The 14577-nt window shown below is 35.5% G+C and overlaps 1 protein-coding gene across 1 annotated transcript; it reads right to left on the reverse strand.

The window, feature by feature from the left end:
- Positions 1-5492: 5492 nt before the first annotated feature.
- On the reverse strand, positions 5493-14364 carry LOC120579463 (uncharacterized). Its single transcript, XM_039831833.1, has 7 exons — positions 14301-14364; positions 11708-13675; positions 11388-11600; positions 10812-11294; positions 9798-9852; positions 5793-6069; positions 5493-5708 (listed from the first exon to the last, which is right to left on the reverse strand). Exons 1-7 carry the CDS (start codon positions 14362-14364, stop codon positions 5493-5495), a joined length of 3276 nt encoding a protein of 1091 aa, XP_039687767.1.
- Between the last annotated feature and the right edge of the window lie 213 nt (positions 14365-14577).

Below are 14577 nucleotides of genomic sequence, written 5' to 3' on the forward strand. Positions count from 1 at the left end.
ACTAAGTGGATTTTTTTTGTTTATTTTATCATTAAATAGTCTAGTAGCTAAAATTTCACCAATATACTGAATAAGTGGGGAATCTAAAGTTCTAATCCAAACCGTTGCATATATAATACAATATCCTTTCAAATAAGCTAAATTCACGAAGACACTGAAATTTTTTTAACAACAATTATAAACAAATTATACACATTTACCGCATTACCAACTTTTAATAATATATGTGTTGGGTATTTGTATTGGCTGCATTATTGCTAAAACAAATATCCATGTTTGTGATGTGGGATACTATATTCCAAATCTTTTAGACATTTCTGTAAGATGTTGGATATGATGTTCCAACATCGTGGCACGGTTCAGTGTGCCTTGTTTTATGCCTGATTGTTCGCGCGCTTTATCTTACTGCTTCAGTATATATACAAGACTAGAAGACCAAATCATTCATTCAAGCTGTCATTCCAAAGAATAGAGTTTTTAACGTTTTGTGTCATTGTTAATTGTGAGCCTTTCTTCTATCACCTTGATGCAAGTATAGGACTGTTTTATTGAGTTGTAAGTTGTGAATCTCTCTAAAGCTTTGAAGCAAAGAGAAGGTTATGTTTATTGGAGTGAGTCTCCATTCTTGTGTTTGAAGGTAACTTCACCATATTAAGTTGTAATCATATAATCACAGGGGCTTTGGTTAATTTGTAGGAAGTGAGATGGATCTCAGATCAAGGAGTTCCTAAGTTGAAGTCAAGACGAGTAGGTCTTAGGTCTAGAGTTGTAAACGAGGAGTTTGTTTAGAACTTAGAATAAGGACTACACTACTGGATTTTCTTCCTGGCTTGGTAGCCCCAAGAGTAGGTGCGTTTGTCACCGAACTGGATTAACAATCGCTTGTGCCTTTTATTTTCTTGTCTTCTACTTTTACGTAATTTATGTTTGTTGGTATGTGTAACGTCCTAGTTATTATTTTATTATGTGGAGTATATATATATTATTATATATGATGTTTGATGATTTATGTGGAGTATATGCATATGCTTATATTTATATGTGTGATTTTGGGTGATTTATATGGTATATTATTTTATTATATGGTTTATTTAATAATAATTAAAATAAGTATGAAATGGTAATTATTTTGGTGTTTGGGGAAATAATAGGAGTTATTAGAAATTATGGGGAGTTAAGTGTAATTAGGAGGGAGTTACTTTTGGTGGGAGGTTAATACAGAGAAGTTAGATTTAGTTTTTACGTAGAAGCAGTTTTTGGGAGAAAACAAGAGAGAACCAAGGAGGAACCAAGAGTGGACTTTTGCTGCACATTTCTTCTGCAATTTTAAGGTAAGGGTGGGATTTACTTCAAGAATGTAGTTATTGAATTCTGATTTTGTGTTTAACAGAGTTTTGGTGAGAATTTGGGAAATTGGGTTTTTATGATAAAATGATGATTTTGAAGTTGTAAGCATGATTTTGGGGTTAGAATTAGTTTCTGGTTGCATAGAACACTTAATTATGTATCTGTAAACTGATTTGGGGAGTGATTGGAAGAAAAATGGGATTTTTGGGTAAAACCAGTTTTCTGCCCGTACAGAAGTTCATCGCTCGCCTCGCGAGCAGCTGTGCTCGCCATGGCGAGTGAGCAACTTCATAGCTCGCCTCGCGAGCAATACAACTCGCCATGGCGAGTAGCCCAGATTAAAACTTAAATTTTTAAAAGTTGTTATAAGATGTTTTGGGGATGGTTTAAGGTACCTAGATGATAATAAAGATGAATGGTGAAAGTTTTAGGTTAAAAAGATGAATAGGGAGCTTAGAATTGGAGTTTGAGTGAGAAAATGTTACTTTTTCCCGAGAGTACCTGATTTTCACTCGCCTCGAGTTCGCCTTGAACTCGCCATGGCGAGCTAGTGTTTTGTGAACTCGCCATGGCGAGCAGATGTGCTCGCGAGGCGAGCTACTCAGTTCCTGAATGTTGATTTTCGTGCATGAATGGTAGTACCTTAATGTTGTTGTGTTGAGCATAGTTTCATGTAATTATGCATTATTGTGGTTGATTTGATTGCTGAATTGATGAGTACTGATGATGAATGAAATGTATGCAAAGTATTGAATCATACATGTTGTTTAAGTGGAGTCACATGGAGTTGCATTGCATGGTCAGTTGTATGTAGATATACACAAGTAGGTCCATTGCATATGCATAAAACAGCGGTGAGGGCTTCGGTCCTGGAGTACTAGTTGCTCAACAGCGGTGAGGGCTTCGGTCCTGATGAATGCTTTAACCATTCAAAAGCGGTGAGGGCTCCGGTCCTGATTGGTACCACATGCATAATGCATCTCATTCAGAAGTCTAAGATGGTGTCTTAGCAGTGGTCATGTCATTTGCATGAGTCTTGGTTGTTGGTTTCAGTTGTTATCTGATAGATGATGTTGGTGTTGAATATGTGTTATATATATTTATATTCACTGTAATTATGGTGTATTGTTGATGTTGTTGTTGCTTGTGACTTATACTTATATATGTTTACAAGATAATGTGTTGTTGATTAGGGTGTTAGATTCAATTGATGATTTTTAATATCTATATTTATTGTTGTGAATCTCACCCCTTCTGCTTGAAAACGTTGCCCTTCCTATGGGTAACTTGCAGGTGATCCTGAGTAGTTGGTGGTGGCTCATTGTCGTGTCTAGGGCTCTGATACGTGGGATGGGAACATTTATATTATTTTATTGTTGTTTTCCTCCTATGTATCAATTTTTGGAACTTAATGATGTGACCCTTTGTTGGTTGACTTTTGTTGTTTAGGCTTAATGCCAGGATATTGTTGGAGATTTAAATTGTTGTGGTTGTTATTGAAATGCAAAACTTTCCGCTGCATAATTATTGAAGTTATGAATGATGTTGAATTAAATAGTTTTATTTTCTATTTAAGAATTTTGAATTTGCAATGTAGCATGCCCGTTTGTGGAATTACTCTGATGTTTATATGTTATTTTATTGCTTTGGGTAACGGGGTGTTACAGTATGATGTTGAAACATTAAGTTCAACATTCGTATTTGTGCGTCTGGTGTTGGAAGATCGCATAGAACATCTTAAAACTTACTTGCTAGAATTTCATAATACAATATCCTTTCAACTAAGCTAAATTCACGACGACATTAAAAATGTTTAACAACAATTATAAACAAATTATACACATTTACCATATTACCAACTTATAACAATATATGAGAAAAAAAGTGCCAAAAATTATTATAAATAGATAAGAATGTAAGACGATTATTGATATAGTTGGCCATAAGATATGTCAAAGTCGTGTATTACATAAATATGCTATGTTACATACCAAACTATATTTAGTTACAGAGCAAACTCAAATATTAAAAAAAATGTTGAGTGATCCTCTCCTCTCTCTCTATATCACTCACGTTCTCATTCATTCCCATACTCCAAAACGCAACAATACTCCCTCTACATGTTTCTTCTCCCTCGGTCTCTCTCCGTACCCTCACATAATCATTCAAATAATCACTGAAAGCCCATGGAATCCAACATGCATTCATGTTTGTCAACCCTTGGAATGTTTAGAACTAGTATGAAGTAGCAATCTTCCCTCTCCCTACCTCTAGACCGAGCTTATATCTCTTTTTCCCATTCAAGCTTTCTCAAATTTTGGTTAAAAGATGTTGCATGCATGAAGTGTGTAGTTGTTTGGCTGGCTTGAGTTGGTATTTTATAATCACTTATTAGAGAAAAGGGTAGGAGCTGATGCTTTGATAATAGAAGTAAGAGGCTTGGGTGCTTGATATTGGAGGTTTAAATTTGTGATTTTGGTTTTGATTGGAGCTTTAGAAGGGACACAAATTTAAGGTTTCAAGTGTGGTGATAAGCTCTTATTTAAGCTGATCGTGGCTCTAAGCTTAAGCTAAAAGTTGAGTTATCTATTAAGCTTGTTTTTTTTGTTGGTGTTGGAATTGATTGTGAGGATTATGGCTGAATTTCATGAAATAATAGTTAAAATTCGTAAGGGCAGGTCATGGTTTTTGATTCGTATATGTTGCTGTATAACTTGGAATTGATTGATTGTTGAAATTTTGGATTCCTCATTCAATTCCCTTCCGTTTGGACACAAACTTTGTATGATTCGGGTTAGAAACAGATTCGAAAAACGCATTTGAAGCTGGTAGATTATGCTGGAATTTGTTTACGGGTTTTGGGACAGGGCTTCGCTAAAACGGGAAGAACTCTCTCCCTGTAACTTCAAATCAGGTGAACTTTGTTGCTATGGTTAGCCAACGAAATGCCCGACATTTTGATACCGGTTTCATGATTTTAGGTTCCGTATTGAGGCCTGGAGGAGAGTTTGAAGTAAGGGGACTGATATGGGTTTTGTGCTGAACCAAGGAATCGAGTTGTTGGTGATAAGCTATGGGGTAGGGTTTGGTGTAGAAGCTTAGGAGCTTGAAGCAAATCTCAGTAAATACACGTGAGTTCCTTAGTTTGTTCCCACCCTTGGGATTGTGTTAATTTATGTGAGGAAATGTACTTTGTTAAGCTTGTCATGAATTAGGAAATTAGTACCCCTTTGTGCTATAATTTCTAAAATTATGTTAATGTTTGTCATGCTAATCATTCTCAATGTTTTTATACTTTCTGGAAGTGATATGTACATTACTACCTAAGATTCTATCAAGAGAAATGTATGAGCAAACATCGGCATTGTTCGGTAATGTATGGCACACAGAGTTTAAACATGTTTATGTTCGGGTAGCGATAAATCTATGAATGGGAATACCATAGAGCCTCGACGTAGGTCTTCGAGAACTAGTATGTTAGTATGAAACCTAAGTAGGTTAAGCCATGTAATGATAAGTGTAAGCAAGTGATGATTCGCCGCTAAACGAGTAGATTACGGACTCGTGGAGATCATCCATGTAAGTTAAGTATAAGCTCTTCACGTTAAGGGCGATCCCTTGTTTAGCGGCAAATCATCACTTGCTTTTTGTTGGTGTTGGAATTGATTGTGAGGATTATGGCTGAATTTCATGAAATAATAGTTAAAATTCGTAAGGGCAGGTCATGGTTTTTTATTCGTATATGTTGCTGTGTAACTTGGAATTGATTGATTGTTGAAGTTTTGGATTCTTTATTCAATGCCCTTCAGTTTGGACACAAATGATTAAACAGAACTAAACTGAAAGAAAAAAAAAAGAAAAAAAAAAGAGGTGTAACTACTACCAAGACAATCATCTAGGTTCTTAGACACCACCAACTCATGAGTGTTGATGAAGCGGGGCCTTGTTACCGTTTTTCCCTCCGCATTCATCACTGGGTTTTCTCGTTTATCAGTCTTAACCCCCCGCAAGAAAGACTGAACAAACACCCAAAGTTTTCGGTGGATATCTTCCTCCTCCACCGTCAAGCTAAAAACACTCCGGCAAAACTCTTTTGATTCAAAGCCAAAGTGGTCCTTACTCCAACACAAAGGGAATAGAGGACGTCAAACTTGGACTTCAACCTTCACCGCCTGCAAAAGAGTATTCAAAGCTGCTTCGCTCCTCGGCCTCACCAAGAAGAAACGCTCTTTGAAACTCCGTACTTTCCCCGCAAATATGTCAAACATCTCTTTATTTTGACGGAATGATACCCAAGCAGTTCCCCGTTGGACAGTGAAGATAGTGAAGAAGACATTTTTGGAAGGGGGAACTTTTAGATACTGGCACACCAATTCAAACACCCTCATAAAAGCGTAAGAATTGGGATGGATTTGAGAAGGAGACAATTTCGTCTACCAGAGTACCTCCCTTTGGAAATCAGAGAAGGGAAGTCGGAAACCCATGTCTTTGAAAACCACTTCATACATGGGAAAGACATGATCCTCATACGCCGAACACACCCTATCAGATGTACTCGGTAGTATACCCTCCCAATCCTCGATTTCGCCGACATGACTAAAAGGGATTTCTCCCGTTCCGGCCAAGGCAAAAGACGATTCCGTTTCCAGAGGCTCATCCCCCATCCAAGAAACATCAGACGCGACAACCTCTTGCTCGTTAGAAATTCCAGCCATCGAAAACCTGAAAGATCAAGGAAAAATTGAATCTAACATTCAGATCCACATTTCCTTCACCTATCAGATCGGCCACGGTGAGGAAGGGATCGAACATCTTCGCGCGAGGATAAAAGCACGGAAAGGTTAACGCCTTTACGGCATTTTCTCGCAAGTGGATAAAACCAAAGCCAGAGCTACACCTATTACGGAGGAGAAAGCTCTTCTCAGTGGCAAACGGAGCTAAAGCTTATGAACTAAACTACAACCTGTCGCCAACGTTTTCTCTCAAAACACAGAAAATAGACAACAAACACCAAGAACTCCTTACACACAGTTGAAACCGCCATAGCAAATGGCAGAAACCACCGGGTCGGAGTAACATCTACCCTAAAACATGCATTTCTACGGTTTCTTAAACAAAAAACTAGTGAAATCAAGCATGAAGTCAAGGGAAAGGATGTTGTCTTAACAGTACATGCTACGATGGATGAAGAACTGGACTTGAAGTTTAGAAGTTGAAGGATTGGAATGCTTCGTCTCTGAGAGAACTCTTAGAAAATTTCCGAGTTTCTAAAATGTGAAGTAATGAAAGTATTCCAAACAGGCGTTTGAAACTACTTATACCCGCTTCACAAACCTTTCAGATTCACGCACTTACAATCCGATACAGTCCTTCACATGCAACCTCTCACTCAATGACAAACTCGCGGTCTAGATCGAATCTAATCAAGCATCCAATGGTCCTAATTAATGGTAGAAGTTCCTCAAACGTCAGGATTAAATCAACAGTTCTGGTGACACCTTGGAAATACAAACCAAGAACACTCTTCAGGAATAAGGTACTCGAGTACCATACTAGCCTTTACACGTGTCACTCAGAAATCAAAGGTCATGTCTCCTCAATCTTTCCCTCGAGACGTGGGCATTAATTGTTGAATTGCAAACGACCAAACTTTCTGACGAGGGAATCTTTTCACCTGATCAAAACCAAACGAGCATCTATATACCGAACACGAACTATTCAACAGACGAACCTGCTTGGCTATAAAAACAACTGTCTCAAGGATGTGGCGAGCGCGTCTCATCACACGCCCTCAAGATTCTAATAGTGATATGGCTATCTGAAGCAACCGGTTCTCAAAATCCAAGGTATTTTCATGCCTCCCATCTGCTCGACCTATTCTTTATTAAAGAAATTACAAGGCAATTCCATTAGAATCAACGTTCTCATTCACGAAGTGCCGAGGAAGTTTCAAAAAATAAAGACGATTTTGATTCTTCTATTATTCACTTGCTGAATACGGGAGTGATCTTCATTGTACCATCCACGAGCAACAAACTTTGCCCGCCCTTAAGTCATCACTCTTCGCCAAGAGCAACGACTTGGGGGGCTAGTGTTTTGGACCGGTCGAAAGGATCTTAGGCCCATTTACATAGTCTCAATATTATCCAAGCCCAAATACCGCATTTGGCAACATTACTCGCAACACACCCCTTCCCCGCGAGGGGGTGCACAGAGCAAACGAGACCGGTTCAAACGAACTGCAACATCTCTTCGCATGTTCCCGCAAATCTCTCTTTGGAGGTTACACTTTCCACGATTTCGTAACTGCAGGAACACATGAACCATTACAACGGCTCTGCAGCCACCCATCTCTATATATAGGGGACTCTTAACAGTTCCCAAGGTAGAATCTACTCTCCCTCTAAACCCTCATTCTCTGATCTCTACTAACTTGAGCGTCAGAGTGTCTGCAGGTACACACTCCCCCGCCATTCAAAGAAGCATTCTTGACGCATTCTTCCACACTCAAACCACCGCATTAAAAGCACCGGCAATCACCTTCTGATCAGGTACAATCAATATTCATAACTTTTTTTAGTAAATTCATAAGTGTTGCTATTAAAATTTGAGGATTAAACAGTTTTTAAAAAAAATAAATAAATTTGAGGATTAAACAAATTTATATTTATATTTATAACAACCAAATCATAATTTCCTTCGAAAAAAAAACAATCAAATCATAATTGATGAATTTAAAAGTTAAAATGTTTAAGGATAATTTGAACAATTTGTTTTTTATATTCCCTTAATTAGTGTAAGTATAAACAATCATAAAAAAAAAAAAAAGTAACCACGTGCATTAAATGAATTCTTTAATTTCAAAAAACTTCAATAAATTGATTTTTTTTTACTTAATGATGTCTTTTTTTTTTTACCGGATCCACATTTATGCTAAAAAAAAATCCAATTTCAAAAAAGTATAAAAAGTTTTGGTCAAAACAACTATAAAAAGATTTTAAAAATACATATAACCATATTGATATTAATTTCTTTTCAAAATATATTTCTATTTGAATCATGACATATGTCATATTTTCATTCTCAAAGTATATACAATGATGAATTTAATTAAATGAATTCTTTAATATCAAAAAACTTCAATAAATTGATTTTTTTATTTAATAATGTCCTTTTTTTTACCGGATCCACATTTATGCTAAAAAAAAAATTCCAATTTCAAAAAAATATAAAAAGTTTTGGTCAAAACAACTATAAAAAGATTTAAAAAATACATATAACCATATTGATATTAATTTCTTTTCAAAATATATTTCTATTTGAATCGTGACATATGTCATATTTTCATTCTCAAAGTATATAAAATCATGAATTTAATTAAATGAATTCTTTAATATCAAAAAACTTCAATAAATTGATTTTTTTATTTAATAATGTCCTTTTTTTTTTTACCGGATCCACATTTATGCTAAAAAAAAAATTCCAATTTCAAAAAAATATAAACAGTTTTGGTCAAAACAACTATAAAAAGCTTTTAGCATAAATGTGGATCCGGTTAAAAAAAAGGACATCATTAAAATAAAATAAATATTATTTTATTGAATATTTTGATATTAAAAAATTCATTTAATTAAATTCATGATTTTTTATACTTTGAGTAAGAAAATATGACATATATCAAGATTCAAATAGAAATAGAAATATATTTTGAAAAGAAATTAGTATCAATATGGTCATATGTATTTTTAAAAACTTTTTATAGTTGTTTTGACCAAAACTTTTTATAGTTTTTTGAAATCGGATTTTTTTTAGCATAAATGTGGGTCCGGTCAAAAAATAAAAGAAATGACATCATTAAATAAAAAAAATCAATTTATTGAAGTTTTTTGATATTAAATTAAAGAATTCATTTAATGCACGTGGTTACTTTTATTTTTTGTGATTGTCTATACTTACACTAATTAAGGGAATATAAAAAACACATTGTTTATGACCCAAAAAAAAAAGTTGTTTAAATTATCCTTAAATAATTTAGTTACAGACTAAACTCAAATATTAAAAAAAAAATGTTGAATGAACACGAATAATAGTCATTCCAACTGTTCTTGATAGCGTTTGAATGTCTAATGTGATATCATTGAAATTCCATTGAAATTCTTGATAGTTTTTCTCAAATAACAACCTTTCGTGTATTTGTAATGAACATAATGCTAGACAGAGAGAGATCTTCATCAGTGTAGCAACATAATCAATGAAAATCCCTACATATAGTAGCCTTTTAGTTTCACGTAAGCTTATAAAGTAATATGAACATAAAGTTTTACAATTACATAAACTTAAAAGACTAATATTTCAAAAACATCAAGTCCACAAAATGTTAAGCTCTATTACAACAACATCTGAATTAACTAAGGTGCAAAAAGTTATAAATGATACTACAATTCTTTTACCAAAAACAAATAAAAGCATAACCTCCTTTGAAATACATAATAGAACTAAAAGAACCTGCAAAGAAATTAGCAATCAAAGACATGTAAATATGGGATATAATCCACCAATAAAAAAACATGAAAGATAGCACAAATTTGAGATTAAGAGAAGCCTACAGCTGTCAGTGGCGGAGGCATGTATAGAATAGTAGGTGCACTTGTCTCCACTAAGTTTTGGGAAATTACTTACTAATATATGTTTATATGTTAAAATTTTAGAAGCTTTTCTATTCCACTCACATAGAACCTGGTACACTATTCCACCCACATAGAACCTGGTACACACACTTTCATAATTTTAATCAGACACTTGTTTTTGTCTTACTTGTAGTTGTCTCACATCCATAATAAAATTTCATTAAAAGAAACACAAATGCTACATACAATACAAACAAATCTCACTCATTTAAATTTTCTTTCATTGTTGATCTTTTAAAGGTTAAGCCCCTGTTGTAAATTATAATTTTAAATTTCCAATCTTATACATTTATAAGTTATTTATTAATGTAATTAGACAAAACATATTTTATTAATTTGTTGAGATTAAATTTATGTTAATGGTGAAACTTAAGATGCTCATTTTGTCCGGCATGTTTGAAAACCAAACTCTACTGATAAAAAATGTTGCACACCGGTGTTGTCTCGCTTCGATTCAGTGTGTTACACCTTCTCCGCCACTCACAACTGTAATGGGCACATTTTCTATTGATTGCTCATTGAACATGTATTCAGTTCTTGTATCAATGCAACAAAAATGGTTAAGATTAGACTTATGCCCAAGAACATTGAATAATAATAATAATAAAATGACCTCAAATGAATTATATATATTTTTTTAAAACCAAAAGGAGAGGGACAGCAAAGAGCTGCAACCTCAAAATATATATATTAAGAAGAGAAACACAAAAGGAAAAACAAAGGAGGGGGACATAAACCTAACCTCCTAGAAGTTGATAAACCTAAAATTAGGCATACCAAGTCTATTCTTAACATAATATTCTCTGATAAACAAGGGTACATCTGTCCACACAGTTAAACAATTAGCATTCAGTCCCCATGCTGCCAAGCTATCGGCACATTGATTCCCTTCTCTGTATATGTGTGTTACAATGAAGTTCATGTTATCCAGCATCCCTTTGCAGTTTCTCCACCTGTTTCTCAAACAACATGGAATAAGAGTCATGGATTTAAATGCCAAAACTACCAGCGCTGAGTCCGTTTCTATCCATATATTCCTCCAATTTATTTGGTCCGCTATCTCAATGGCTCTAAGAATTCCTGAGAGCTCAGCATGGAAAGCTGTTCCTCCACCTATATTTTCAGCAAAGGCTAGCTTAAAAACAGCTTCAGAGTCTCTAAATATTCCCCCACAAGAGGAGGTATTGGGGGTTGCAGCACCATCAGTATTGCACTTCAACCAGTTTTGATATGGGGGCTGCCAAATTATTTCTTTGATGACTGGAGCCTATGGAGCATGAATGTTGACATTACACTTCTTTAGAATGATCAAGTCCCTGACTGAGGATTTGGACGTTTTGAGTGTATTGTTACCTGTTAAAGAGATTGCAGCAATGATATTATTGATTCCTATTCTCCAGTTGAAAGGTTTCCCTTGAAATCTAAATTGGTTCCTTGCAAACCAAATGGTACTCATGATATTTATAATTGCAGCTAGAACCACCACTTTGCATTGTTGAGACCAAGATCTATCACACAGTTTCCATATGTCCTCCATGGATTGAAAGTGTAGATTACTATCAAGGACTGATGCCAACCAGCACCATAAATCAAATGCGAAATTACACTAAAAAAAAGATGAAATGAAGTTTCTGAGTGCATTGAACATAAAGAGCACATAGATGGAAGATTACATCCCCTTTCCATTAGCTTTTCATCAGTGGGAACCTTGTCATGCATTAATCTCCAAGAAAGCAGAGACTTGGACGGAGGAATATCCTTGCACCAAATTGTAGAGGCCCAATGCTTCTTTGTTCCTGGAGTTTTCTTGAAAGCATATGCATCGTTGAGGGTTAACTGACCATTTTCTGTATGCTTCCATATTACTTGATCCTTTAAATCTTCAACTGGAATGATTACTTTAAGCACAAGTGATCTCAACTGGGGATATAAAGCTAGTAGATCAAGAGGAATATTCCAGTGGCTGCCTGCAATATAATCATCAACAAGCTGAGGTAGATTGTTTGTCATGTTTGTGTTCATATTTAAAACTGATACTAGAGGGTCTCCACACCAACTGTCTTGCCAAAAATTGATTGAATTCCCATTTCCAATGAGCCAAGTTGAGTGTTCTTTGATCGCCAAGAATTCTGCTTTAATGTTGGACCAAATAGATGAGAAAATATGATACATTATTGGCTTGTTCTTCTTGATTGCTCTACTCTTTAACAGTGTTGCCCGGTCTTCATCCGAGTTTAACATTTCCCAACAAAGCTTGAGATTGAATGCTTCATTCAAACATATCAGGGATCTTATCCCTAATCCACCTTCCTCATAAGGATTGCAAATCTTTTTACAAGCTACAGTTACCAGTTTCCTTTTTGAAGTGTCTCCACTCCAGATGAAATTTTTGATGCATCTCTCCATATCTTTCAGAAGAGAAATTGGCCAGGAATATATTGCAAAAGTATGAGTCAGCATGCTAGTAACAACTGACTTTACAAGTTGTACTCTTCCTGCAATTGACAATAATGATGCTTTCCAGGCTGATAATTTGGACTTCACCTTATCTGCTATAGGTTGCAGATAGCAAGCTTTTGGTCTCCCCTTGAATATAGGGACCCCCAAATAGTTGAATGGCAATGTTCCAACTGTGAAACCAAGTAGGTTGATGATGTTTTGGAGTCTAGTTGGTGAGATTCCACCAGAATAAATTGTTGATTTCCTGCAGCTTATCACTTGACTAGCACTATTAGCATACTTTGTAAACAAATCTCTAAGAGCTTCAAGACTTTCAATATTTCCTTTGCAGTAGATCATTATATCATCTGCATAAAAACAGTGTGATGGCACTTGAATGTTTCTTGAACTAGTGATCAGCTTCACCTTACCCTCTTCCACCAGCTTGTCTATCCCCCTACTAAGTGCTTCTTCTGCCAGGCAAAACAAAAGAGGAGATAAAGGATCTCCCTGCCTAACCCCCCTTGAACAAGAAAAGTATCCTTGTTGAGCTCCATTAATTGAAATTGATAATGTTGCTGAAGCTAGAATTGTCTTTATCCAGTTACATAATGTATCATTAAAGCCAAAACAACTCAAGACTTTCAACAGAAAATTCCAATCTAAAGTATCAAAGGCTTTGGTAATATCATTTTTCAAAGCAATGTTCCCTGCATATGACTTCTTATGTAGAAGATTAATAGCTTCTAAGGCTAAACAAAGACAATCTTTTATATTCCTTCCCTGAATAAAGCCTTTTTGGTTCTTTGAGATAATTGTAGGAAGAATTTGTGCTAACCTGTCAGCAATGATCTTTGAAATGACTTTGAATTTGAAGTTGGCCATTGCAATTGGTCTAAATTGCTCTATTGTGTCAGCATTGTTGGATTTTGGAATGAGAATCAAGATGTTGGCATTGTAGTTTGGAAGTAACCATCCAGATGTAAAAAATTGTAACACAGCATCAATCACTTCTCTTTGAACTATATCCCAATATGTTTGGAAGAAAAAGGCCCCGAAACCATCTGGCCCTGGAGCACTTTCTTTGTTCAAGCTAAACACTGCATTTCTGATTTCTTCATGGCTTGGTAACGTAGTTAGCATAGCATTGATGTTTTTTCCCCAACAAGTTGAGGAATGACCTCCTCCACTAGCATTTGATCCTGCAAAAAAGGGTTAGTACCAAATAAATTCATAAAATAGTTCACAATATGATTGGAAATCTCTTGTGGATCACTAATAATATTCTCTCCAACTCTCAGTGTATTTATGAGTTTAGTTTTACACTTAATTTTTGAAATTCTATGAAAAAAAGAAGTATTCCTGTCACCCTCTAAAGTGCCAAGATAATCTAGCTTTTTCCTGCCAAAAACACTCTTGCCTCGCTAAAGCTGTGTTTAATTCACACTGAGCCATCTTCTCTTGGTTTAAAAGGTTGTCTGAAGGGTTGATCAATGGATTTAGTTTTGGATTGCATGAAGGTTTTGTTCAGCTTGCTTGACATACTGATGAACATTTCCAAACACATTCACATTCCAGCTTTTCAATCTAACTTTCAACAATTTCAGTTTCTTTGTAAGAATATACATTGGACAACCTACTACTCTGGTTTGCCAACTATCTGAAATGAATTCCTTGCAATTCTCATCCATTGACCACATCTTTAAGAACTTGAAGGATGAGTTGAAAAGAATCTCCGTTGTTTTAAATTCCAGAAGAAGGGGATGATAGTGCTCAGAGGTGAGCCTTATTAAAGTTGAACGAGATGTTGTGCTACATGCATCTAACCAATCTTGATTGCAAATAGACCTGTCCAGTCTCCTTTGAGTGAATCTTCGTCCCTCTCTTCCATTTTTCCATGTAAAAAGCGCGCCCTTTGTTGGTAAATGTAATAAATCATAAGTATCTGTCCATGCTTGAAAATCTTGCATGGGAGTTCTAGAAGGAGAGCAGTTTCCCTGATGTTCATAAGCTCCCAATATTGTGTTAAAATCACCAGTAAAGTTCCAAGGGAGGCTGAACTGACTTAACAAATCACCAAGAGTATTCCACAATTTCCTTCTCT

The sequence above is a fragment of the Medicago truncatula genome, chromosome 3 (assembly GCF_003473485.1).
Source record: "Medicago truncatula cultivar Jemalong A17 chromosome 3, MtrunA17r5.0-ANR, whole genome shotgun sequence".
In the NCBI taxonomy this organism is placed as follows: Eukaryota; Viridiplantae; Streptophyta; class Magnoliopsida; order Fabales; family Fabaceae; genus Medicago; species Medicago truncatula.

Coding starts and splice junctions, on each gene's coding strand:
- LOC120579463 (XM_039831833.1), bottom strand. CDS start 14,364: ATGGAAGAGAGGGACGAAGATTCACTCAAAGGAGACTGGACAGGTCTA. Junction 13,676..14,300: donor TCTATTTGCAATCAAGATTG/GTTAGATGCATG, acceptor CCTTTTTTGCAG/GATCAAATGCTAGTGGAGGA. Junction 9,853..10,811: donor TTATGTTAAGAATAGACTTG/GTATGCCTAATT, acceptor ATTTCTTTGCAG/GTTCTTTTAGTTCTATTATG.